This window comes from Etheostoma cragini, chromosome 9, assembly GCF_013103735.1.
Source record: "Etheostoma cragini isolate CJK2018 chromosome 9, CSU_Ecrag_1.0, whole genome shotgun sequence".
Taxonomy (NCBI): domain Eukaryota; kingdom Metazoa; phylum Chordata; class Actinopteri; order Perciformes; family Percidae; genus Etheostoma; species Etheostoma cragini.
The window spans coordinates 11,772,578-11,799,014 of record NC_048415.1 but is presented as its reverse complement, the minus strand read 5'-3'; the positions used below and the strand labels follow the sequence as shown (position 1 = coordinate 11,799,014).

Sequence of the window (26,437 nt, the reverse complement as noted above, 5' to 3'; positions counted from 1 at the left end):
TATACACAGACAGGATGGATCACTAATACAGCGCGCATGTGCCCGGCTGCCCCATACCCATTGTTAATTGGGTTTAACAGCTTACATTTACAGAAAAAAATGCAGTTGTCACTATTAATATACAGTCATAATACAAAATATTATATTGATAACAAAAATAAAACGAGAAGGGGGAGAACAGAGATTCTGGGTTATGAGGAAAGTAACTTGTGACATATTAAAATGGGCCCCATCTTCCAAAGAGCCCTTTGATGTGAGTCTATTTTCGTTCCAATTTAAGGAAATTAAAAAAATGTCTTTAATCCAATGAGAATGTGAGGGAGGATTTTTTGACTTAATATTTCTATCAAAATGTCTTGCTAGTCAGGTGTTATTTTAACCATGGCTGATTGGGATTGATGCTGATGGCTGGCTGTTCCCATGTTCTCAACATGGGATATTTGTTGTGCTGTCACTGACATAATTGTGCAGTTGATGTCATCTTATAATTTTTATTTATGTTCAACTGGGTACTGTGTTTCATCTTCTTAATCCGTTTACAGCACGCATTACCTTTAAGGGACAATAATGTTAAAGGTGCCCCGCCACACAAGACCATTTTTTTTAAATATGTTTGGTCCATATGTGTTGAAAACAAACTGCTACCTCCTCTGTCAGCTCAAGTCACTGAAAAGAAATAAGAGGAGAAAACAGACCAAATACAAAAGGTGGTCAGTGTGATGTCCTTTTTCCTGAGCTTGTTACTATTCATGAGCTCACCCAGTTGCGCTGGGTAAAGGATACTGATAGCCAGGCTCTCATTGGCTAGCTGTTAGCCAATCAGAGTCAAGCCGCTTAGCTTGTTGAATATTAATTAGAACTGGCACAAATCAAGCGGAGTCTTCCTGCAGGCTTTCTAAACCATGCTAGAATGAATTGAAACAAGGTAACCAAGGCATTCATTCCACAAAAGGATGTTAGAGTCCATGGTAGAGCCTCACACATTACCACAAAGTAACAAAATACTTGTGGCAGGGCACCTTTAAGTTAAAGTTGAGGCAGAATTTGAAGCATTCTTTTTATTCGGAAATGAACAAAACAAAAGAGTCTTTGAGTCAATACTATTAGCTCTCTTAATACGTCCATCCTTGCTTTGCTGCCAACTATAAAGAAATAACCACTCTGTTCAAAGAGATTAATCTTGTGACAAAAAAACTAAACAAGAGCTATGCCTCTGTGTTTTCCTATACGATCTTTGTGTCAGTTGACGGTTGACAGGCGCTTCCAGATCCATTGGAATTACCGGTGACGATGCCTGGGCGCATCGTCGGGGCCTCCTCCTTATTTACCGTGTCTCATTACTGAAGATTTTATTACACAATCACTACTCGAGTACAAATTATAAAGGACTAATATTTTACAAGACGAATACTTCAAAACATTTGACATTTCATCCGAATCTCTCAACCTCTTGCGTTCACACGCTGTGTTTCGGTTGAATCAAATGCGTCTATAAAACCCACTCAAACATGCAGGATGATCTTTGTACGAACACAGTTCCCGTTTCATCCTATTAGAGTTACCTGGAATCCATGGGGAAAGAAATATATATGTATAACAGCGCCGTCTGGTGCTTAGAGAGGTAATTTCAGAGATTACCTCAGAGCGTGTGCATCCAAATTATTAAGACCCTTAATTCCCGTTATACACTTTGTGTAATGCACAAACCTAACTTTTTATTGCAATTTTCTTTTCTTTTTTTAATGAATCAACATTCCCCACATTCAGGCCACGTTTGTGACAGTATTGCATCAACAACAGAGGTGGGAAAAAGGGATTTGTCTGCTCACTTACCCTATACTTATAATTTTGAATGACTACTGGCTCTTTATAGTATTTCAATGTTGCTTCATTTGTATTTATTACTAAAAAATATCCTTATATTATTTTTTCTTTCTATTTGATAGGGAGCCATGTGGTCTAAACGTGTTGCATAGGAGGTCGTGACCCAAAAAGCACTGCTCTAGAAGATTTAATCAGCTTTTAGGTATCTGATTCTACAGATCAAACATAAGCCACAACAGTTAGTTTCTAACAACGTTTATTTAATGATAGGAGACAAAACCCAAACTGAACATACAATCTGATGATTAAAGACATGCAAACTGGAAATACCAAAACATGTTAACATCCATGTCATGTTTGAGACAGACACAGTGCTCAACAGTTTGTCATCCTTAGAAATCAAACCAAACAGGGCAGAAGTGGTGCAGTAACAAAAAGTGAGACAGTGAACACGGGAGGCAAAAGAAACCGTAACACGGAGCATAGCCTGTTCATTTTACACACTTGTACATAAATACATAAGAGGCACATTCGACTGTTAATGACCACCTACGGGGGGGTCAAGTCAGTCACGTTTTGGACGATTTTGTCCTTTTGACTTAAGCGAGAACAAATCATCTCAGTTTCTCTGCAGTTGTCTTTTATATCTGCTCACAAATTCAGTGGACACAATAGAAGACAACGATATCGTCAACATCTGTATTTCCAGACATATTCCTGTTTCTCTACAATAACAGTGTGATAATGAAATGCTAGGTATGACCTGGTTGGTTGGTGGAAATGGCCGAAATGAAATTGCTTCAACCTCTATCACGGAGAAAAAAAACCACCACCAAATACTAAACTACAAGAAGCAAATCAACTACAAGGAGATTGCAGAAGTCCTATTGTTGGTCTATGATCTTTTGTATTTCCTTAATACAAAGCTCAACCCTTTCAACCACAGTGAGGAATTAAAAGGTCAGAAGAAAATTAAGAGATCACAACACAAGACATATTCAGGGTTCCCACGTACTTTTCTCTCAGACCGTTGGGTTCTTCATTCGACTGTCTAGTGAAGTAATACAGTGTGTAGCTGAGAATACTTGCCTAGAAAGAAAGACCCCAAGAAGACAGTCAATTACTTTAGGAGTGCAATTTAGGTTGCTCCAGGATCAGTCTTTTTCCCATAATACTTTCAAATCTAAGAATTGTTTAAGACTTGTTAGTAACTTTACTGAGACTTGAAGAAACCCCAGACATTACAAAAGTCCTCAGATGCCTCAAATAAGCCCTACTGGTGAACTTCACTGCCAACATCTGTGTTACATAAAGTCAGTAGCATCAAAAACGTTCACATTCCCAAGCTGCATCGTGCAAGACACTTAAGTAGATCTGACAACATTAAATAACATTGTAATGAAGACTGGTGAAAAATTATGACAAACTAAATGATTGTGCCTTCCCCGAAATAATGTACTCACAAACTGTCTTGTGAATCTTCTTTGTCAGATCTACACAAGAGCCTGCTGCTTAAAGCTGTAACTCGTTAAAAAGATAAAATGTGTTACCTTACTGCTGTGGCCAGGAAAAACAAAAGAGCCTGACTCAGTCTTGACTAAACATTTGGAAATGTTTATTACCAGCTTGTCCTGTAATCTTTCCTTCAGCAAATCAATTTAAATGCTGAGTTTGTAGCAAACTCAGCATTTAAATTGCTGCATGAGCAAAAAGCCATACAGTTGATACAGTTGACCGCAAGCATCAAAGTGAGACACCACAGCCTACATGTGTCAATAAATAGTAAGTATTGTCAAAATTGGATGTTTTTTTATAATGAAATTTGGATTATATAGCTCATGTTGTCTTGTACTATTAGAGACTAACACATGGTGCTTAAATGATCATAAGACTCTTATGCCACTATGAATAGCTTACCTGAATTACCAGGTAAAACAAAGACATCAACCTAACTGTCATCACGGCTTCCAACTTTACCACAAAATGTACTGAAGGGCAAAAAAAATGCAACATAGTGGTGGTCACAAAGCAAAACAGAAATAAAAGCCGCCTGACGTGCGTATGAGAGCTGTCATCATGTCTCAGATATGCCTTTAGTGGGCCGTGGGGTTTCCCCTGGCTTCCTCCAGGGCTGACGTACTGGCTCTGTGGCCCGCAGAAAGACTGGAGCGGCCAGACGCACATCCTGGTATCCGACAGGTTTTTTTTTGTTTGTTTTTAGACGGCCTTGATCCTCCTTTCAGAGTCAGAATGTTAAATTCTTCAGTGCGATGCCAGTCCAGAGGAGGTAGGAGAGGAAATTCTTGGCAACAGGAGAGGGGAGAAGGGAGCAGCAGTCTTCTCTTGTGTGTTTTAACTGATTCTGGGAGTTAAAATCCAGAGTGTTTGAAGGTTATATTGCACAGTTCTGACGAACAGTAGAATACAGACAGGTGACCGGGAGGTTATGGCTGTTTGTTATAGCGGTGGTGAAGCGGTGTCTGCTGTGCGGCCCAGCATTAAAATCCCAAGAGTGCATTGGTATTGTCTGTCTGGATCTGGAGCCGACACACAGGGCTGAAGGTGGGGGAGAAGCCTCATCTACGAGTCCAGAGAATCAGCTGGGGAACAAACAGGCAGACAAACGTGAGAACTGAAAGATAGGAAAGAAGGCCCAGATAGAAAAAAAAATAAAAACGTAATATTTCCCCAATTTCTTTTCTTCTCTTTGTACTTTGATTCTCCAATTCATGTACTTTGATCTCAATTCATCCCTGTTTGCGATTTAATTTATAGATTTAATTTGTTTTTTATTTTGAATGGCTTCGATGAAAAACGTTATGTTTGGTAGTGTCAATTCTTTTTGTTTTGTCATGGTTCATGTATGACATCGTGGCAGAGAATTGTGAAATCAATTCTAAGCTAAAAAACAACAACTTAAAAAACAATTTTCCCTAAATCGTGCAGGCCTATTCCCCATTAAAAATGGGTTACATGTGGCCGGGTTGGGTCAGTGGGTAGAGCAGAAGCACATATACGTCGAGGTTTATGCCTCCATACAGCGGTCATGGGTTCGAATCAGACCTGTGACATTTCTCTGCATGTCTTCCCCCTCTCTCTCACCTTTCTCACCTAGCTGTCCTCTCAAATAAAGGCGGAAAAGCACAAAAAAGAATCTTTAAAAATAAATAAAGGGTTACATCTCTTCAACAAAACAACTCGACAACTTGTTTCATATTTTTAGTAGAACTAGTATCAGAAAGTTAGTTAGCCCTCAAGTGATGTACAAGTGTATTCTTTTCTTTTTTACCTTTGATGCATTTGATTATTTTACAAACTAACAATGCAGTCATTGTAGGTTTTATGTTTGAAAAAGAACTAATGCTTGAAGAGTTATAAGCAGTCACAAGCCAGTTAAATCTATTTTTTGTTATGAAATATTAGGTATGTCCAAAACAGGGTTGCTTTATTGGCATCGGGGTAGATCAAAGTGATTGTTATGTAACCCATCCTCTATCATAACCACTAGAACACTTCTCCTGATGCAACGCTTTGTGGGTAAAAATGAAACACAGGGCGGCCCAAACAGGAGACAGCTATTTGATCTAAGGATTGTTTAGATATTTCTAAACCTCTTCACTTCAGCCGTATTTTGAAGGTGTACTACAGAACTACGCCAGTTTAAACATGCTGAAAAACGGTTTGACTGGAAACTGTTCAAATGATTCCTCGGGACGTGCACAGCGACAGTCTCACTCTCCTTACCTTCCTGTGGCGGGTCAACACTGATCTCCTCCGTCTCCTCGGTGTCTTCCCTCGCCTCTTCTGTGTCGTCCCTCATCTCTTCGTCTTCATCCTCCTCTTCTTCTAGCTCGCTGGCAATGAGCTGGCGGGCCAGCTTGATGTTCAGGCCCTCGTTGTAGTGCATCTTTCTCATCATCTGAAAATGAGTCTTTTTGGCTGCAGAGGAAGATACATTAAAATCACTTTCATTTGCCAAAAGCAATGGGTGCTTGCACAATTTAGGGTGGTAAATTATACTATTGTGATTCTACTGATAAAATCTAACTTTTTCATCATTGTCGACAGACAGATGAATGCTCTTCACACATTCACACATGGAAGCTGCTCAGTAAAAATCTTTTTCTGCCTTTAAAAAGAGGTCAGACGCCAAATGGGACACAGTTAGGCAACTGATGAGGCTTATTTTAGTAAACAATAAGGCTTTTGTTTGCTGCAACCTTGAGATGGATGGTAATTACACTAAAATAAGGTAAAGGGAGGGTGTGACCAGTGATTGGAATAACAGCGTTATAAATAACAACGTTACTCTTTTTTAGTACCAAATAATCTAATTGATTACTCTTCCCATCTTAACGCTGTTAGTGTCAAAAAATGCCCTTTGTTAGTATAATTGAAGCAGTTTTATTTTTCTCCTCAGAACGACTAGATCTCTGAGCTGAGAGGCAACGATTTTTTTTCTTCCTTGGTTAGTGGGCAGTGCACGAGACAAGCACATAAAGGCCAATGATTGGCTGAGGTTGAGTAAAATTTCCTGGTAAGCCAATCAGAGGTAGAGTTGGCCGGGTGTTCATAAGCATGCATAGTTAGACATACAAAAAAACACACAAACAAGTCAGTCAATGAGTTGATATATTGTTATTTATGTTTGCTATAGTGCTTAACAAGTGCTTATTTAAATGTGCCCAGGTGTGGCCTGTTGAGGAGCAATACATATCAAAAGTTCCAAAACATCTGTGTTGTTATTTGTATGGATCCACTAGACATAATATCTACATACATGGCATCTGATTGGAGGCTAGTCTCACTTTGTAGCACAGCAACATTAAAAGAGTTTAGATGTGTACATTGTTCCTGTTAATGAATCTGCACATGTATTTAAGTTCCATTAAAGAGGGGTGGAGGTGGGGTCACATTTGAGCATTTAAAAAGTTACTAGTTAAGTAATGCATTAGTTACTTTCTGAAGTAATTAGTCACTTTTGTAATTTGTAACTGAGAATCTAATTAGTTTTTTAAGCAGTAACTGGTACCTGTAACCCATTACTTTTTAAAAGTAACTTATCCAACACTGGGTGTGACAGACTTTATGCGAGGCTATGAAAGGCTATGCTGGGCTCCGTTTCTGTGTGATTTGGCACTGGCCAATTTTGGATATCTAGGATTGTAATGTGGGCACATTTGTGACACGTGGAGATGCAAAGTAAGGAAGGAATGAGGTATAATTAAGCATTGAAAGAAGATAAAAACAGACATAGAAGTTTTGGGGTACAATTTGTTTTTGATGAATTCTACAAGCAGCAATACTGCGCTAGTTCTCTTTAACCTGAATCAGCACATCTTCATCTGCAGCTCTAAACTGATGCTAAAACTGTCCTATAGGTGGCACAAAGATGGCACTTCTAGAACTGTGTCAAAAACTGCTGAGGCTGTAGCTCTGCAGTGGAATCATATTGATTTGCAGTTTTCAGAATGTTCTCTGGCTTACACCTGCATAGCTCAGATATGAATGTGAAACAAGCAAGCAAAACAGAAATGTGCTATACAGATCAACTCACATCTCTGAATCAGAGAGAGAGAGAGAGAGAGAGAGAGAGAGAGAGAGAGAGAGAGAGAGAGAGAGAGAGAGAGAGAGAATGTTTATGATATGAACTTTCATTCCAATAAAGCTCCGTTGAATTGTGGACATAAAAAGGTCAGAGAACGGTCAAAAGAATACTGACACATTTGGTGTGTGTCTGTGTGTGTATATTGAAAGAGCACACAGAACACTGGAGCCCTTTCCAAAAGCGATCCCTCTCCACCAGCCTCACAGCTGCAGAGGACACGTATTAAGATGGAGGGTCAAAATAAACAAGTTATACCTTGCTCTTCAGGAGTCAGGTCCTCGGCCTCCTCCTCACTGCTTTCTTCGTCGTCTTCTTCTTCTTCTTCCTTCATGAAGCGAGGCTCTGAGCCCTCGGCTGCCACTAGCCTTGAAAGAAAATAAAAACAGACCGGAAAGGACAAGAAATTAGTTAATAAGAATTACCAATTAATGCATTCCCAGTTTGTTCTGTAGTGTTTTAACCACATTAAAAGGGACCAAATAGAAACAGGAGTTTCAACAACTGAAAAAGGCTTTCTTTTGAGGAAAACAGACATGGGAGGAAGACAGATGGAGAGAATAAGGACAGTGAAAGTGAAGAGATTTGAGCGTGTGCAAGTACTCAAGCATGAGACAAAAAACAGCCAGAGTTACTACCTCCGTCTCTCACACTCACTAAGAGCTTTAACAGCAGGTGACAAGATGAATAACGTTTACGACTGAGCCAGACATCCGAGGCCGATAAAGACAGACAGGAAGAAAAGAAGGGAGAAGGTGCAAGTGCTGCAGTGAATTGGAGACAGGGGAAGTACATTTCAGAAAGGCATAGTTGGATAAGTAGGATGAGGGAAGTGAGTAGGAGTGGATGTTGGAGAGATTAAACAACAGGACAGAGAAAAAGAGCAGCTTTTGTAGTATCTGGAGGGTTTAATGTAAAACAAGGGAAGGCACTCCATGTGGAAGTCAAGAAAAGGCGGCTAATTGACTTGCAAGCCTGGAGCTAATCGCTATTGTCTTTGTGGTACACACAATCAAACTAGCTCACCCCATCATCACAGCATCAATGCCCTTACGTAAGTGTGATGGCCCTCAGCAAATACACTTCGCAAACTCCCATTACCATTCAGAAGACAGCTCCGAGTGGCAGGCTGGCAGATACACATTTCTTAAGACAGGAAGACTTTTCAGGGTGAAGTTATTCACCCTGTCTATCTCCGTTTGCTTCTGCTCATCTACAAGTTACTACGTGATTAACTCTTTTGATGAAACCTTTCTTCTTCAATATGCTCTCACTTGCTTGAGTTCACAATTTCCATTTTGCGAAAAATCTGCGCTTTTAAAAAGAGATGACGTCTTCCTTTTTTTATCCAAACTAGTTTCATGCATGTAGTATATGTACAGTAATATTGTAAAAGAAGTTTGGAGAAACAGAGTCTTTTTTATAGCTATCTTTTTTGGTTGGACCAAACTAGGACATGTCCCCATGAGTATTTGTCACACCAAGTAGGGACAGACCTGCAGTGAGAAATACTGCCATCTGAGCAGTCCGAGGACATGCCAAATGTATACTGCTAATCTTTACCAAGGTTCTCTCAACTTGATTCTCTATCAGTGGAAAAGGGAAGAAGTTTGTCAAGATGCATTTAGTCAACCCAGCCTGGAGTATTATCAAAGGCTGCAGTGCAGTCTGGGAGTGAGGGTTCTGTCTACTGTGTCTGCATGCCGTGAATTATAAAGCACAACTTTCTGTCTGGACAAATCTGTCCTGGAGCCTGCAGCTGAGCAGCTGTTGCATTACACCACTAACTAACTGGGAGAACAAAGCATTACTTTACTTTTAATTGTTATTAAACACAGGGAAATGGTCATAGATTCTTAGAGTAGCCTATTTCCTTACTTAATGCTGCACCTGCAATGGATACAATGAAGAGGAGAACGACACTATATGATCGTCTGTCTCCACAAAACATCTGTTGAGTGTTTGATTGTAATTTATGTGTGCTTTAGAACGAAATGGCTGTAAAACAATCTTATAATACGTTTTATATCTCTCATTCACAGCTCCTTTTCGTCATCTCTCTCTCTTCGCTCGGCCAAGCTCATAGCGCCTGTACACCACAAGTCCTGTGGTGTCCTGCTAGGCTGGAGTATGTGACAATGTTAGCCATTTACAGAATATGAGGTGTAAACTCCCCCCCCACCATTTCCAGCATGTGATGTAATTGGTATGCACGCTTCCCAGGTTGTGACCCAGATCGTATCTGAATTGTCATGACCTGGGATCAACCCATGGTGACTGGCTTGGCTTGACAGAACAAACTTGAACACGGGTCAGATAACCCTGGTCATTGAGAGGTCAAAGAGGATGTCACAGGCTATACAGTAAATACACACTTATCACTTACTGGTACAACCCATTCTTGTTGGAAGACATTTGTGTTTTGAGGTGTGGCTACACATGAGAGCACAAACAATTTTTCACCCTTTTCCAGGTTTCAATTCTATTTCACTAAAAATCTAAAATGCTACGCAGTGCACCAGCAACTACAGAACAATTTCAATCTAAAAAAAAGGTAGCAGGTAGCTGTTACAGCAGCTAATTTGATCCTTTATTGCTTGAATTTCTCCCATTTCTACCTCTGTGCTGGGTTTGTACTTGTCTCCCTTCATTCACACTTCTTACTTTGATGCCAGGTCGTCAGCAGCGAGTCCACTATGGCCTTCCGAGTCACTCAGCGCCCCTTCATCTTCGTCTTCCCCCACCATCCTGAAAGAGAGAAATTAACTTTATTAACTAAATAAGAATGAGCCCAAAAAGAGGCTGGGGAAGGAAGAATGAAAAGGAAAGAGAGTACAGACAAAACCAAACAGACAAGTTGATAAAGGGTTTTGAAAGGTAGAGTGGAAGGAGACAGTGAAGAGACCCTGAGGGGAGAAAGAGGGAAGGTCCGTGACAAGGGTGACCTTCCCTGCAAAACCCTGGCATACTGGATTACACCCGTCCTGAGACACACAGCAACACAATGTGGTGTTACACATTTCTTTATGATTTTATTAGTGCATATGAAGTAAAAAAAGAAGAAATAGACAATAACATAAAACGCAAATGTGAGATTAAAAAAAACCTAAGGGCTTCTCAAAGGAACCCACCTAATATGGAAATTAAAGACAGCTGTACATGCTTCCACACTTTTGCAAATTAAGAAAAATATGTATTTTTTTAAATATTTAAAAAGGAAAGAAATATATATTTAAAAGAAAATGAGAAAAGAAAAAACTTTTTTAATACTGTTAAATATTGACAGTGCATCTACATAGTGCTGTACAGGATCAACTGAATCCCTCTTTATTGATGGAAACAGACAAAGGGAAATGTTAACAGAAGGTTCTGACCTGTTGTAAGGTGTGCTGGGTTCATCAATCTTCATCAGGCCATAGTCTTTGTCGGCCGGATGGTACGTGGCCAGGATGTTCATCTCATCCCATTTCTGTGATTTCTTCCTGTGAAAACAAAGAAAATACAGTGAGGTGAAAACGAGGGCTAAATGGACAGACAATCCATTTGGACCACTCTTCACCAGCTACCCACCCACAGATTATTCCTGGCTTTTTGTTCAGAATTACTCTAATCCTCACTGCCCTTTCAAATCCTTAGAGGAAACGAACAGAAACAAAGACTATATCAACACAGAATGAGACATGAAGAGAGAACACCTGCCCGCATGGTTCAAGAGAAAGCAATTTTTATTTTATTTTTTTTAAATTGCATCCACTTCCAAATGCATTCCACGGCCAATAATTTTTTGTTATGAACTTTTTCATACTGTATTTCACGTATCATTTGGTTTTTGTAGCCCCACTCTCCATTTTCTTTCCTCTTCTCAGTTTACTGTAAGCCGGTGCAGTCTCATTCTCTGATTAGCACATTGTTTACTTATCTTTTTCAAACTTTTTTTCATCCTTTGAATTTTCAAACAAACTAAGATGAAACCTACAGCTTTAAAACCAGTGGTTTGAGAGTTATCTGGCTTGGATTAAATTACCTCTGCTCTTGCTAGCCTCTCCTGCCAAGACACTGTGCATCAGTTCTGACCTTGTTCATGGAACAAAAGGTTGGGTATCATGGGACACAGGCAGGGGTTGGGAAACAGGAGCGAGATATTCTAAATCCCCAGCCTGCTGCTACAAGCATGCACACAGAGCTTCCTTTCATCTCTTACTCAAAAAAAGGCCTGTGCCACGCAGACTTTGCAAATACACATTATTCTCTCTGTCCAGAAGCACTGAAGAAGGGGGAGACCTGATAAACCTCTAGATAAGCTACAAATCAGAGGAAGAATTATTTTTCAGGTTCTTTCCTGTTAATGCCCTATGTGGCAAAACCTGGGTTTTTGGACCTTCATACAGTTGATACAGAAATCATCTGAACTCAACTTCTTATGCAGGTGAAAAGGGCTGTATAGTGACCTGCAACACTTCAGCAACGTCAGCAAACAATGACAGTAGTTCAATCATGTTGGTTGTGGATGCTGAGCCAAGTCAATTTCTTTGCATGCTACACCGAGTTTTAATCTTAGGAGCTTGTTTTGGTGTTTAACAAGCTTTACTTAACAAGCTGGCATATGCCTTGCAAGCTAAATAAGAATAAATAAAACATACACTCAGTTTGTAGTTCCTTTGGTACACTTCTCTAAAACTAATGCAATCTAAGATGAGAGTTCTGCAATAAATTCTACCTTCATGAAGGTTATGTTCAGTTTGTTACTCTTTTAGAGGTGATGATTCAACTGTTTGGTCATTGTGTCCACCCTATTTATATCAATGACTCTAGGCAAGGAAGGTTTGGAAATTAGTGTTAGATACTATACTAGATCTTATGACAAGTTTTGGTTTAAAGGTATGCCCATTTAACTGAATTGTAACCATGCACGGCACTCAGCTTTTCCATCTGTATAGAAAATGTGCCGGCATCCCATTAAGTAGGAATTCAGCCTTGAAAAATTAATACAAATGTTAAATGAATATATTTATTAATTTAAAGACAATTCTGCTCAAATGTTTTCCATTTCTATTAGAAAGGTTTACAATTAGGTCTGCTTTTGGTATAAAAAAAAAGGTGTCTTTCAATCTGAAAAAGACATGTAAATACAGCCTGAGCTAATGACCCCTATTTCCACTTTGTTCTTGTTAATTCCCATAAATTCTCTTTAATTTCCATTGATCGGTTTTTGCTTTGAATATTCCAGGGATTTTGCAACAAAAAAATTAAAATGGGTTTGGCATCAATTAATTCATTTGAGCTTTAAAAAGAGTTTTGGCAAAGACTCTTGCACACATAAGTAGACATGAACTAGTACTATATTTTTGGGGGGCACTTTTATTTCCACAGATGAAGATATGAAAGGAGAGAGAGGGGGAATGACATGCAGCAAAGGGCCGCAGGTCGGAGTCCAACCCGCGGCCTCTGCGTCGAGGAGTAAACCTTGATATGTGCACCTGCGCCACCAACTGAGCTAACCCGGCCACATGAACTATAATGAGCTGCTGACCTGCATATGGGCGGCAAGGTGGCCAAGCGGTTTGAGAAACCACTCTATAAACCGATAGTAAAGAGGCCAATGTTGTTCATCCGGATAAAATGCACTGAACATGCACACTCATATTATAAATTAACGATATTATAAACTACCTTGTTGGCTGGGTTTGTGTAGCGGAGTAATAAACACCACTCCAAAAATGTTCTCAGCAAAGGGCTCTGAGTAAAACCTGGGAGAGTGTGTAGTGCTTCACTATAGACACTTCACTATTTGTAGTTACACAACATATCCCAGAAGCAGCCAATCATGTTCCATTTCACTCTTTAATCCACTCACTTATTTAGAGCAAATCATCAGAAAAACTGTAATGCAATGATAATGCACGTGCCACTGCATGAGGGAAAAAACTACTAGCACATAATAAATATAGAGCTGTATCTTTTATGCGATGACTATCTCTTGAGGGTGGTCAATAGCTGGCAACAAAACGCTTCAGGAAAACTCATTAAACAGAGTGAGTCATCACTGAGAGTTGAGCTGTGCTATCAGGTAGCATAGTCAGAGAGTAGTGAGGACAGGCCCAGCCGTGAGCTCTCCGCTACTGTCTGACCCCACTAACAGTAACAGCAGCACACCCTGCTTTTACAGAAGAGACGGTTCTCCTTTGGCTCTTTCCTCGGGCAGCAGTAGTTAGTTGCAGATTTACGACTAAAACAGGTTTAAGCCCCATCTGTCCTCATCTGCCCAGATTTACAAAGTGCATCAGTGCAGAATCAGAGTAATGAGGTGGGACTACACATTTAATTCTCTGGCCACATTAGTGGTCAGGGTAAGGTCATGAAGAGGAAAAACGTTCTACAAGTTAAGGGATTTTCACTGTTATACTGACAAGTAAAATTAGCATTTGGTGAAGTGAATCAAAATCTGAACTGAGCCAAAAGAACAAAACAACTGCAGCTATAACAATGTAGAATTTCAAAGATGAAAGGTTTCATTTTAACAAAATACATCTAACAGCCCTGTACCAAGAACATAATAAAGATTGGAGATAATTAAGTATGTTTGTTCACTCAGTTTTACTGCCTTTTCCTAAAGCAGTTACTGCTTTCATATCATTGTAGACTTGGTGTTTAGACACCTGTTGGCTCCGACTTCATTTTCTGTGCTCACAGTTAGCCTCAGCTGACCTGCACACAGGAGGGTAAACGGTTAGAGTGGTCTAAGTGGGATTTTTCTTTCCACATTATAAAAAGTCAGATATTCACTACCTGATAGTCAAACTGTCCATCACACAGTCAGGATAAGGCTCACAAGACAGTGAGGGAGATATTACATTTCATGGAAGCATCTATGAATTATATATGACTGGGTGTGAGGCCCGTACATCACTGTTAACTAAATAATAGTGGGTGACTGAAGGGATAACAAAAGCAACGGTCTCCAATTGGTTAGAAAAAAGTGGCCAAGGCCTTACAATGCCCTGCAGTGTTGCAGACAAATAAACACATTTACGTTTTCTTTATTTCTTATCTTTATACCCATTGTACAAATTTAAGTTATTTTTAGTTTCAATTGTCCATCTCGGCTTTAGTTGATTTGATGTCTGCAGGTGGTTGTTTCTGCTAACTAAGAGGTGATAAACATTTCTAGCAGGTAGCGAGGGAGCCATTCTCTCATCATTGTAACCATTAGCAACAACTGGTCCATGTTGTTTCTTTGATTATATCGAGGGAAGCGGAATTGTTTAAACATGGACAGGTGCTCGACCAAATCGATGCTGGTTGGTAGGCATTTGTCATTCCCATTTTTATTGACAATTATTAAAATTCAAAGAATTTAAAATGATTACAGTGTAATTTTTTGAGGATCTGTACCCAACAACTCTGTAGGATAGGATTTGTAGGCTGGGACATCTCTGTAGCACTACAATACTTAACCAGGAATGGTTTGACACATATTTAGCTATTAACAAATATTGCACCCCGCTGCAATTTGGATATTGCACTAGTAGTCCGTATTGCAATTTCGATATAATTGCGATTAATTGTGCAGCCCTAGACCACAGGGAGACAAACAGCCTTAAATATGTGGTGAGAGAGAGACAGCACACTGGGAAAAGAAGAAACGCTCTGCTGGAGAGTGTGGAAAAACATGAGACCGTTTTGTCCAAGCTAAAAGAACTGCTTCATGAAGTGTTCCTAACAGTGTTTCAAGCAGACCGTCCTTTCCATTTGGAGATAAACAACAGTCGTGTTAATGATTAGCGTCGATAGATGTAATGTTCCGCGGCACGTCGGTGTTTAACATGGATGTGGTTACTACGGTTGCCCTGCTGATTTTGCACATTTGCCCACTGACGGAGAAATGATCATATATCTATAATTTTAATGGTAGATTTATATGAACAGTGAGAGACAGAATAACAAAAAGATCCAGAAAAACACATGTAAAATATGTTATAAATTGATTTGCATTTTAATGAGGGTTGTTTGTTTCTTTATTCTGAATGTATATTATTTTTTTATATATATATTTGTACTGTCATTTCGGCGATGGTGCTGTTGGTTGACCTTGTATGTTGCATCTTCAGAAGTGCACAATAAAATGTGACACGGAATTTGAAACAGCACATTGTAATTTCTGCATCTATTATCAAAATATTCATTAGTAATACAGTGGAAATTAGTGGAAATATGAATGTTTGGTTAGCATGGTAATTTACGGTGTGTGCCTCTAAATTTTCTGGCTGCGCCCCTAAAATTCTCAGTTTGGGGCCACTGTGCCCATAGTGAAAAAAGTTAGTCTGGAGCCCTCATGGCACCAAGGTACAAACGTGCCTGGCTTTTAAAAAGGGAACAGGAGATGACGCTCTGGTTTACTGCAGGTCACGCCCAAAACATACCTATGAATTAATGAATACACCAAGTACAACCCTTTGGAACCATGCACGTAGATCGTTAAAAACAGGGCCCAATGCATGCGTAGCGGCTCAAGCTCTGTGACGTGCGAGTATACCCGATGGTTGAGTAGGCACAGGGCCCAAGTAGTGAAGACCTGCCAAATTTTTAGCATACTAGACAGAGGGTGACTTTGGAGGGGCATTGTTCAATCAATAAAATGCTGACTTATACTGCCATGGAGCTTTTTAAAAAATCCCTGTCAAACTGTATATAAAGAGCTAAACAAGAGTGACAGGGGTGTTATGGCGCACGGTCATCGTTCTTCTGTGCGGATTTGGTGCTTGGCTGCACACAGGATCCTTCCAAAAACGCTTTTTCCACCATCTCACTCAAAGTGAGGCTATTTTTGAATCGACACAGAAAAAGCTTGATTCACTGTTGGGACTGGACTTCACTAATTACTGCCGTGCTTCTTGATCTAATTTCTCACGATGCAGCTCAGTGGGGACCAATATTAACGTCTCAACCTGCTGGCAAGGGAAAAGCAGGGGGCCCATTCAACTTTAACCAACCAAAGAATGGCTAGTTACCTTCCAAAGTAGCTGGTAGGACATAATCTAAATCACAAAGCTGATGAATATTTAATGATAATATACTATACATTGTAGCATGCATGTTTATCTAAATGATCAGAAGTAGCATACTATAAACACACATTTTTCTAATGATTCCTAATTTGCAATGCAATAACAATGAATGTACCAATGACGATTTTACTTGCAATAAATAAAACAGGAATTTAAAGTGTATTTCTGCTGATTTCAGTCTGCTGCTATAATACAACAAATTCAAAACAAATTAATGTAAATGTAAAGTAATTATATTAAAAGTTTGATATAAAAAGGCACCGCTTAAAAAGAATAACAGTTACATTTTTAAATGTAGTTTTCTAGTGATATTTTCTAACACAAAAAAAATCTGTGTTTATTGCCATTTAATAATAAAAATAATAGTAAATTTATTTTATATAGCGCTTTTCAAGGACTCAAAGTTGTTAAAATATGTCAGTCTTACTCGTTATGGTTACTGCGCCAGTTGGTAACGCAATGGCGATAAGATTAAGCCCTAGATTAAAATCTAATTATGATTCTACTAAAAGATTCAACTGATGATACTGCCCATGATGATACTGCCCAAGCCAACTGTTACACTGGGCAGAATCTCCAGCTAGCAATGAAGATTTAGCAGCATTTGGCAAGTGGGTGGTGTCAGTTCATCACCCTGTGTGAGTGTATTTCAGACAGCATTTAACTAGTAATAAATATCAAGCAATATCCAATTTGTTGTTTTTTAAATTACATAGTGCCACAGTTAATACAAAATAATGCATTTATGTTGGTATTTTGATTTTTACCAATCATGCAATAGCAAAAGAGGCTCTCCTATGTCTGCAAATCTCCCTTACATAGCAACATCACACAGGGAACAACATGTCCAGAGTTTCCCTGGGGGGGAGAGACATACAGGGACTGGTGATCTGAGGCTTCATGTCTAGCTGCTACAGTGAAAGTGTCAGCGTCAATGAGATAAAGTACAAAGAGGTTAGCCATAGCAGTGATTCTCAATTGGGTCCACGACACTGGGTCCTTGAAAAGTGTACAGATGCACTTTTGTTTTAACTAAATGCTTCATAGTTCAAGAATTACTTCATTTTTTAAATGTAAAACAGTTTACGGATTACAATATAATCTAGGAAATATATAATTTAGAATCTGCAAATATGTTTAATGTCTAATATCTTTCTCATAGTATAATGTTAGTCGACGTTGGCTGGGGGTTGTCACTGTTCAACGATAATTGTTTCCCATAATCTTTAATTCCCACTAAGTTAAACAACTCGACTGTAGGGCTTTGAGTTTAGGCGTCTCTAACTAGCTAGCTAACAATGTGAATGTGCGTTAACAGGTACAACCAGAGTAACATTACCGTCGTGGCTGTGACTTTACTGGCTAGCGAACAAGCTAGCGTTAACCTGACAAACGACGAGCTAGCTACTAGCGGCAAACGTTAGCTCTTCGTTACACACAACATCAATGTTTTATCAGCGAGGAGTGATACCATCTCATAGTCGCTAGAAAGAACCAGAAAGTTTTCACACAGCCAATACACGCTACTGACTGAACTTATATTAACAACCAAAAAAGGTTGGTTTTACGTTAGCGTTAGTCTGACTGACAGGGGAGTGACGTTAGAGAGGCTAACAAATATATATGAGCTATAGCTAGCTAACGTCAATGAAACCTGGCTACTAGCTAGCATCACTACAGCTAAGCAGACAACTTACTGTTGGTCCTCTTCCGAGAGCACAGGGGCTTGTTCAGGACTGTCTCCTGGTACGTCTTCTGGCAGCGATTTGACTTCTGTACCGCTATTCTTGTTTTTCAGGATGCCTTTTATCGGACGCCGGGAAGTTGCCATCGCCACACACTAACTGTCAGGCGAAACTATTTCTCTACAACTGATTTTCTAATGCTGTGATTTCAGTGACTTTGCTAATTACCAAAGACAGGTTCGGCTGTCAACATACTCCCCGTCATAACTCAGTGCTTTTCCAAAAACTCAAGAGAAACATGTGCAGGATCCTATCTACACTGGTGGTTCAGCATGGTCTACTCTCCGGTTGGTGGGGCAAGGTAAAATCAGCGGGTCGGCTACTATGCTTACAGTATCGCGAGATTTCGAAACACGATTTCACATAACATTTACAAATGCTGCCTTCAGGAAATCATTAGGCATTCATAAGCGATTTTTCTTATATAATATTAGATTGAAACAACTATAGTATTGTGTGGTATGTTGTATTTTAGAAATTAATATGAAGACAGGAACCCAAAACCTTAAAAGAGATCTTAAACCTTCCTTAGAAGATGCAGTATGTTAGTGTTCTAAGCTTTGGATTTAGCTAGTCCTTACTTTGACTTTTGTCAAACAGAATGTTAGCATTAATGAATCTTTTCACTTTTTTAAAATAAGTATCAAATTTAAAGAAAATCTGCATATGTCTATACCATAATGTATATCTCTCTTACTGTAAAAGGCAACAAAAGGCACATATTTGACTAAGCACATAAAGGTTATAAGATGTTTAGTTTTTAGTGACAAAAAAAGCCTGAGATGCACTCAGTTGTCCCTCTGAAGGATTCTTCATTGTCCATAGGTATACAGGCAGCTGGGAAAATAGGAACTTCAACAGCAGTAGTGCTGTTGCATGACAGATCTGGATGAGAGAATCAGGCCATGTGGACACGCTTCCTTATCAGGGTCCGTGCTATGCTCATCTGCTTCAACCAAGGCTTCTCTGTAAAGGTACTGCAGAAACATGCAATACACAGTTAATTATTGTGTTCATGTACAGCATTTGGATAGCATCCAAAAGTCATTAATAATCAGTCATTGTAACTGTACACACAAAAAACGAAGCAATCGATGTCCTCTGTTTAATGTCCCATTGCAAAAGCTCTTATAGTAATTATAGAAATGGCTTGATGTTAATATCTTCAGTTTCTTTAACTTAACTCTGGCAAAATATTTTTAAGTGGCCAGTAAACACAACTATATAAAACCTAAATTAGAAGCTAGTAACAGACAGTATTACAGGCAAAAATTATGTGTGGGGTAAATAATTTGACTGCAGATAAAACAAATGTTTCTTCACCTATATATGCTTTGCTGCAAACTTAAACAAAGACGGTGTGTTTTTATTGCACATGATCGTAGAGTAGGTTAGATATAACAAAGGATAGAGACCTGGCTATAGTCAAGCAGTATATGGCATTTTCTCTTGGTGTTCGGCCACAATGGTGAGACAAGGGCTCCAGAGACGCCGTCAGAATATGGGAAGAGTTTGGCCTTGGAATGCATTCTCTGGTGATTGGCGGGAGTGTGAACTTGCTTAAGCTGCTGTCATCTTTACTGATTTTATCCAATAAGCCATCATCTCTACTTTTCACATCTTGTCTCTTTTTTTTGTGCATCTCTTTAAAGTCACCAGTGTTCCCAGACTGCAGGCTGGGGAGGTGGGATACTGAAAGTAAATTGCTGATGGGAGGTAAGGGCTGCAAAGCTTTGGCCTTGAGTTCTCTGCATGGTTTGGTCATAGCTTTCCTGGATTTGGAAGACATGTTTGGCTTATTGAAACCATCCACCAGCAATGTATCCCCCACTCTGGCTGTGAAGACAGCACTGATCAACTGGCATCGATTGGAGGCTGCACTATTTTGCCCCAAACTCACCCAACTCTTTATCTGGAGGTAGACACGCATGGGCAGGGACATTTTTGATATGGATACTACTGAGCACAGCTTGTTGGCTAAGTAGCGGACACAATCTCTGTGACCATGCTGAATTGCAACTTTCAAAGGGTCCCGACCCCCAGGGTCCCGACAAGCCAGTGTCAACAGGTTCTTGGTGATGAAGAGTTTGAGGATGAGGAGCTGGTTGCTCTCTGCAGCTATGTGGATGGGACACTTTCCGGTGTCTCTGTGGGCAGTTTGGTGGCACCACTGGCGGTATGGATGGACTCCCACTGGTTTCTCAGCATGTGTCCCCCTCTCCAACAGCCAGCCTGCCAGATCAAGGTGGCCTAAAGAGGCAGCAATGTAGAGCGCTACCTGTAGCTGAAACCTGGAAAAGCAGGACAAGAAAGATTCACGTTTGTGTGTAGGATTGCACCTTGACTCATTATTTATGAGCTGCAACAACGGTTTTGTCACACTTTTATTAATGTAGAGAATTTCTGACCTCATTACCAGCTTTTTCTCCGATAGATGGCTCTGGACTGTCAATTTGTGGCCAAGTAAGCAACCCTGGAGGAACTCCACCCACCCATCCCATGTGTCCAAACGGAGAGTAGTGCCTTTTTTATTTAAAAACAAAAAAACAAAAATCTGTATATAGTTTTAAATACATCAGATTCATTCAACAATCTCATTGGAATGTGCAATACATCTCTCAAACCCTAATAACAGTTCATACCAGCCAACATTCCGCCCAGATTGGATGCTGCATACATTAGTAATTGCTAAAGTAAGTAAATTAAAATGCAAAGCAAATTCATTATATCTAACTGAATCAATTAAAACGTTATAATATTCACTTTTTTTTAAATAATGAGCTATTTAGCATTTACTGTGAAGTTACATACTGTACAACAAAAGCAGGCCATACCCACTTCAATGGCATAGTCTTGCAGTTGGTTGCAGTCATAGAGCTGCACACCAGCAGGTGTGCTCAGTCTGAAGGTGCTGACAGGGAGGCCACTTTGCATGGACACCACAGTTTTCAATCTAGCAACGGACACATGCGGGAGAGCCTCACTTCTCATAATTGGTACGGTTTGTCCTGTCACAGCATTGAACACACGCATCACAGGCCTTTTTTCACTCTGGAAGATAATAATAATGGCCTTGCAGTTAATTAGACCAAGAGTAGCTGAAGTCTTAAGATGAAACCCTGCGTTAATCTAAAACAAATAAAAATAACAGCTCATACTTTAAAATGTAATATATAAGTCAGCATTACATGAGGCCATATCACTTTTTAATTGGTTAAATTATTTTGTATTGATTAAATTCCTTTCATTTTTTACTATTATCTATATTTTTAATTTGTATATAGGGGTTTGCTGCCACTCTGTGGTTGACATTACAGTCACATGGAATTAAGTGACACCCTATATCATTAAAAATATTGAAATATGCAGTATGTACTGAATTGTCTGAAACTTGATTGAACCTGGATTGCGTTTAGCAAAAGCTCTCTACATGATTTGCCAAGCAAAAGGAGTTTGACTGAATAAATGCATATTTGAGGTCCCGGAGTGACCCATTAAAGTGGGCAAACAAAGATGAGAAATATCAAAGCAAAGTGTCCCAGACTATGACATTCACAAGACTAGGGAGTGAAATTAGATCAAAACACTGTAAGGCCAGTAGAAAACAACAATTTGTACAAGAGGATGATGACAAAGGAACACACACATTCTTACTACAGTTTTTACACAAGCTTTTACACAAGGTGGCCTGGTGATGAGCCTGGAATGTGTCCAAATACTATAAACTGACTAACAGGGACAGACTGAGGATCTCAGGCAGCCATAAACTCACTTCTCTCCAAGCTGCCATTCACATGGGAACATCTTGTTCCGTATTAGTGCACCAGTCTGATGTAAAATTCTCTCACTGTAAAAAGGATGTCTTTGACGAGAAGTAATCCTACATAATGAATACGTATGCAGTGGGACACTAAGTGTTCAACCCTGAAATGAAAAGATTAAGAATAATGTGTTTTTGACGTGAAATGTCAGTGATAGGAAGTGAGAGGACTGCAGGTCCCTAACATAGGTCCAGTGACAGCAAGCATAAACTGTACTGAAGTGTTGATGAGCAAGTCATGCTTCCTCAGCAGAAGTTGTATATGTGACTTCTGATCTCAAATTGATAAAAGCAAATCATTTTCTTTGGGGTTAGAATCTCACAAAAAAAGAACTGAGTCTGCAGTATTTAGAAAGTAAGATAGGCAACATTATTTGAACTTATTTAATATTTGAAGTGATTTTAAAGTTGCTGTAGCAGGTTTGCCCGTTTTTCCCAAACAACAGTCCTGTTTTTCTGCAAATGCCCAACACCTAACTGTAATCATGTGTTTGAATTAAGCATTTCAATAAAAAATAGCTTCTGAGGTGTGAATGGACCAAAGACTAAGACTGTTTGGAGGCAGTAAAAATATGCAAATCTTTTACTTTTACAATATGCAACAATAGAGTCCTTCTCACGCTACGGTACCACCAGCTGGTTTGTGAATTTAACTGTTTAAATCTTAAACTCAGGTTTAGGGCTGCACAATATGACCTAAAATCAAAATCAATAAATGAACGATAATTTAAAAAATTGTAATTTGTTTTTATTTGTCCTCATAGTTCATTGGCATGGTTTGTACCGTAGGCTCAAATATTGAAGGTGAGCTAATTTTTCTAATTCAAAAATGCTTTTTTTTAAATAATTGAAGGAAACACACAAAGCAGGGACTATTCTGACTATTTCTTGAAAATATCTAAAAATTTAAATGAAAGCACACATTGCTTGAAAGGAAAATTTCTTGTGAAAAAAAGTCACATTTTAGTTAAAAAAATTATCTTAATTATCGTCATTGGAAAAACACATCTTCAGCTTCAGAATTTTGATACACGTCGACACATTTTCTTATTAATCGTCCAGCCCAACTCAGAACCTCAATCTGGTCAAGAGAGCAGGCAAGATCATGGGAATCCCCGCCCCACTTTCCCTCAGGATCATTTTTAAACTATCAGGCAGGCCAATAGCATTTTATCTGACGCGTCTTATAATTAAAGGAAACAAAGGAAACACCAGCCATTGTTGCAGAAACTGATTATTTACTTAGTTATTTGCATATCTGTACAGGTTTCTGACTATGATCGGTACCTAGTCCCTTCTTAAACTTGCTTTTGTCCTACACAAATTTCTCCCTAGGGAGACATATGAAGAAACCTTGACCTTGAAGTGTAGGCCTAAATCATAGATTCACTTCAGCAATCCTCTCTCAATGTGCATCATTGTAAGCTGATTGTATTAACTTCTAATCCCAATACAGCGCTCATCTCTAAACCCTTTTACATGTTTTAATACCTTTATCAGGCATCGGATGGCACTGCCACTTGTGATGCCCACATCACACAGAGCCCATCTGTCCTGCAGCGCGGCACCGCCGTAGCTCAGCTCCAGGTACTGCTGCTGCATGCCGTCTGAGAGTTGCACCAGAACATTATTCTACAGAAAGGGACAGAGTGGAAATGTATGGAGCTGTGATAGAGTACTGACCAAGAAAGAACATTTTTTAATAGACCGTGTTCAGCATCTGAAGTGCATTTGCTTTTCCTTTTCTTTGTGAGCTGAATGAAAAAGGTCTCCTGTGATGAAGAGATTTAGCTTTTTCTTGACATATAAGAAACCTAATAAAAGTCCTGCAATGCATAGTATTTCACCATTAAAAGCAACATTGTGCCAAAAATGATATAAATCCATCACACGGTTTATTTTCCTTCCAGCAATTTGTCCAAATAATCAGGCATTTTCAAACTAAATTCAAAACACGATGTTTTTCATTACCTTCATCATCTGCTTCATGGCTCCCACAGTCTGATCTGGAGGGACTTCAAAAGGCTCACAGGAGCCCTCAAAGCAGATGTAGACCCTCATGGCCAGTGCGTCCTTCCTCTGTCTAACTTGCTACTCCGTGGTGCCTTAGTCAAACAGAGGAGAGTGTGTGGTGAGTTTGTCGGAGTTAAAATCATTGGGGGGAGGTGGGCAGGAGTTGGGTGGGCAAGGTTTGGGAAGGCACACTATTGTGCAAAGTGGGATCTAATAGGTAAAAAAAAGACAATGCTTTCCAAATTATTAAATAGTTGCGTTAAAAAAACTATGTTTCTAAAATGCAGATACAGAAGTTGAGTAAATTTGACATATTTTGGCTTGGTGATTTGGAGCTTATAAACGTTATCCATTTGGGTTTTGAAAGGGTTTCTTTGATGGTACATTTTCTCACCCTGCAGACAAGCATGCCATTCAAATAATGTTAAATAGGAACATGCATGAAATGCAAGAAAGGCAGATAAAAAACATTTAAAGGGGTGAAAATATATTAGTGGCTATATTGAAAAAAAACACAGCTGACCTACATTACATATAACCACATTATAAATATGCAAGGTTATATTTATCTCTCTGACATGCAGTCAGGAGCTTGTTAAATTACAGTTTAGTCATTCATAGTAATTCCCATCTCTTATAAAGTTTCAAATGCCTTTACAGAGACAGGAAAAAAACAAGCAAAACCAATTGTAGTACAAAATTGTACGGGCCTATTGAGTTAATTGTAAAAGAAAAAGAAATATATCTCAGCATTTGTAGACATGTAATAAAATGCTGTGTTGCATGTGACAACTTCCAGTTATTGAGCCACAAAACTGGAGTTTGATTTAGTCTCATGTCTTTTGGACACCTGATCTGCTTCTGTTTTTACAGCAGCAATAAGACCTCAACACCTAAAGTTCAGGTGCAGTTATAGACTTATTGTCCGAGGAAGACATTACACAGCAATACAGAACGGTTGGAAAATGACCCACTCCAAAAAGTTGTAATCACTCACAACAGAAAACAGAATCATGATTGTATTTCTGCTACTTAATTCTGATTTTGCATGACCATACGAAGCAGGCATATAATAACTGTTATTCTATCCTGCTCAACTGTCCTCCATGAGCATGTTTGCAAAGAGGACCATCACAAGATAAAAAGGTTTATGAATTAGAATCTTAGAAAATGTAAACATTGTATTTAATATGCTATTTGACAGTTTTTGTAACAAAAACGTAAAACACAACAAACTGTTTTATGCAAAACCTCAGTTAAAACAATTCCTTGTTGAAAACAACCCCAACACTCTCTGACGTCAGCTCTTCATTCTGCTTTTTAAAAACAAAAGGACTACCCACTAGTTTCACTTTGTGTTGGAGGAACATTACAGTAACTTGAAATGTTCTTGATAGTTGATACAAGGGACAGCTTTACATGATAGTTTTACAAGGGACAGCTAATTTGCATTTTGACCTTATTAAAGTCTGAAGCTTTCCACAAAGTTTTTGTGTTGAGCCTGGGCTTTGAGCAAAGAGTAACTTGTTTTTTTAAGGTTCAAGACCTGCATGTTGAAATGATTTCTGTTTTTTTGTGCAAAAAAACTAACACATATTAAATTTAAATATAGAAATGTAGTGAAATGTTCTAAGTGAAATAAAAGAAAGCCTTTCAGGTTGCTTTACTCTGTTTGTTTTTTTCCAATTTCTTTTCAATTTTGTTTAAGTCCGGTTTTTCATTATTTTAATTTCAAGTCTAGTTTTCTTATTTTTTAGGTAGCTATTTATGCTAATGTTTGAAGGTGTCTTTTTGTCCTTTGTGAAATAAATTTCAGCTTAAATGTAATAACAATTAAATTAAAGCAGTTCGTAGGAAGAGTGTTCCATTTTGCAATGTAAGAGTTTTAATGCTTATGGTCATACTTCTACACATATATTAGATTTTAGTAACTGTATATTATGAATGTAAAGCTTTATTCTACAAAGTAATTGCTATCTACATGCAGAACCCCACAGATTTAACAGAACTCTAACAATACACAGTTATTTTCCACCTCTTGACTGCAACCATAAACACTGATCATAAACAAGGATCTCCTATTTACTATAGAGGGTGCTAGAGTACTGTTTCCAAGACTTTAGCTTTCGAGGGGGGAGGGTGACAACAGTTGGGCTGATGCAAAAGCAGTATACTTTTTTGCCGGTTAAAATATAACTAGTTTCTTTAAATATTTAATTTTGCTGCCAGTTAATATCGTAATGCACTGGTGCAGCTGTAATGGATAGCTGCTCGTTACAGGCAGTACATGCGACTGTTAAAGGCAGTAAATGGATGTATTTGCCATCCATGGTATAATGCCATCACGTGGATATGTTTACGTCTG

General features: G+C 38.9%; 2 protein-coding genes across 2 annotated transcripts; both read right to left on the bottom strand.

Moving 5' to 3' along the window:
* Positions 1–2,066: 2,066 nt before the first annotated feature.
* On the bottom strand, positions 2,067–18,554 carry ppp1r2 (protein phosphatase 1, regulatory (inhibitor) subunit 2). The gene is made up of 6 exons (XM_034882608.1): positions 18,192–18,554; positions 10,804–10,911; positions 10,094–10,177; positions 7,688–7,797; positions 5,569–5,763; positions 2,067–4,424 (listed from the first exon to the last, which is right to left on the bottom strand). Exons 1-6 carry the CDS (start codon positions 18,323–18,325, stop codon positions 4,405–4,407), a joined length of 651 nt encoding a protein of 216 aa, XP_034738499.1. The 5' UTR covers positions 18,326–18,554; the 3' UTR covers positions 2,067–4,404.
* Positions 18,555–18,970: 416 nt separating this feature from the next.
* Positions 18,971–24,194, bottom strand: LOC117950825 (protein ANKUB1-like). The gene is made up of 6 exons (XM_034882171.1): positions 24,031–24,194; positions 23,539–23,691; positions 21,074–21,290; positions 20,648–20,762; positions 19,655–20,530; positions 18,971–19,216 (listed from the first exon to the last, which is right to left on the bottom strand). Exons 1-6 carry the CDS (start codon positions 24,118–24,120, stop codon positions 19,138–19,140), a joined length of 1,530 nt encoding a protein of 509 aa, XP_034738062.1. The 5' UTR covers positions 24,121–24,194; the 3' UTR covers positions 18,971–19,137.
* Positions 24,195–26,437: the final 2,243 nt, after the last annotated feature.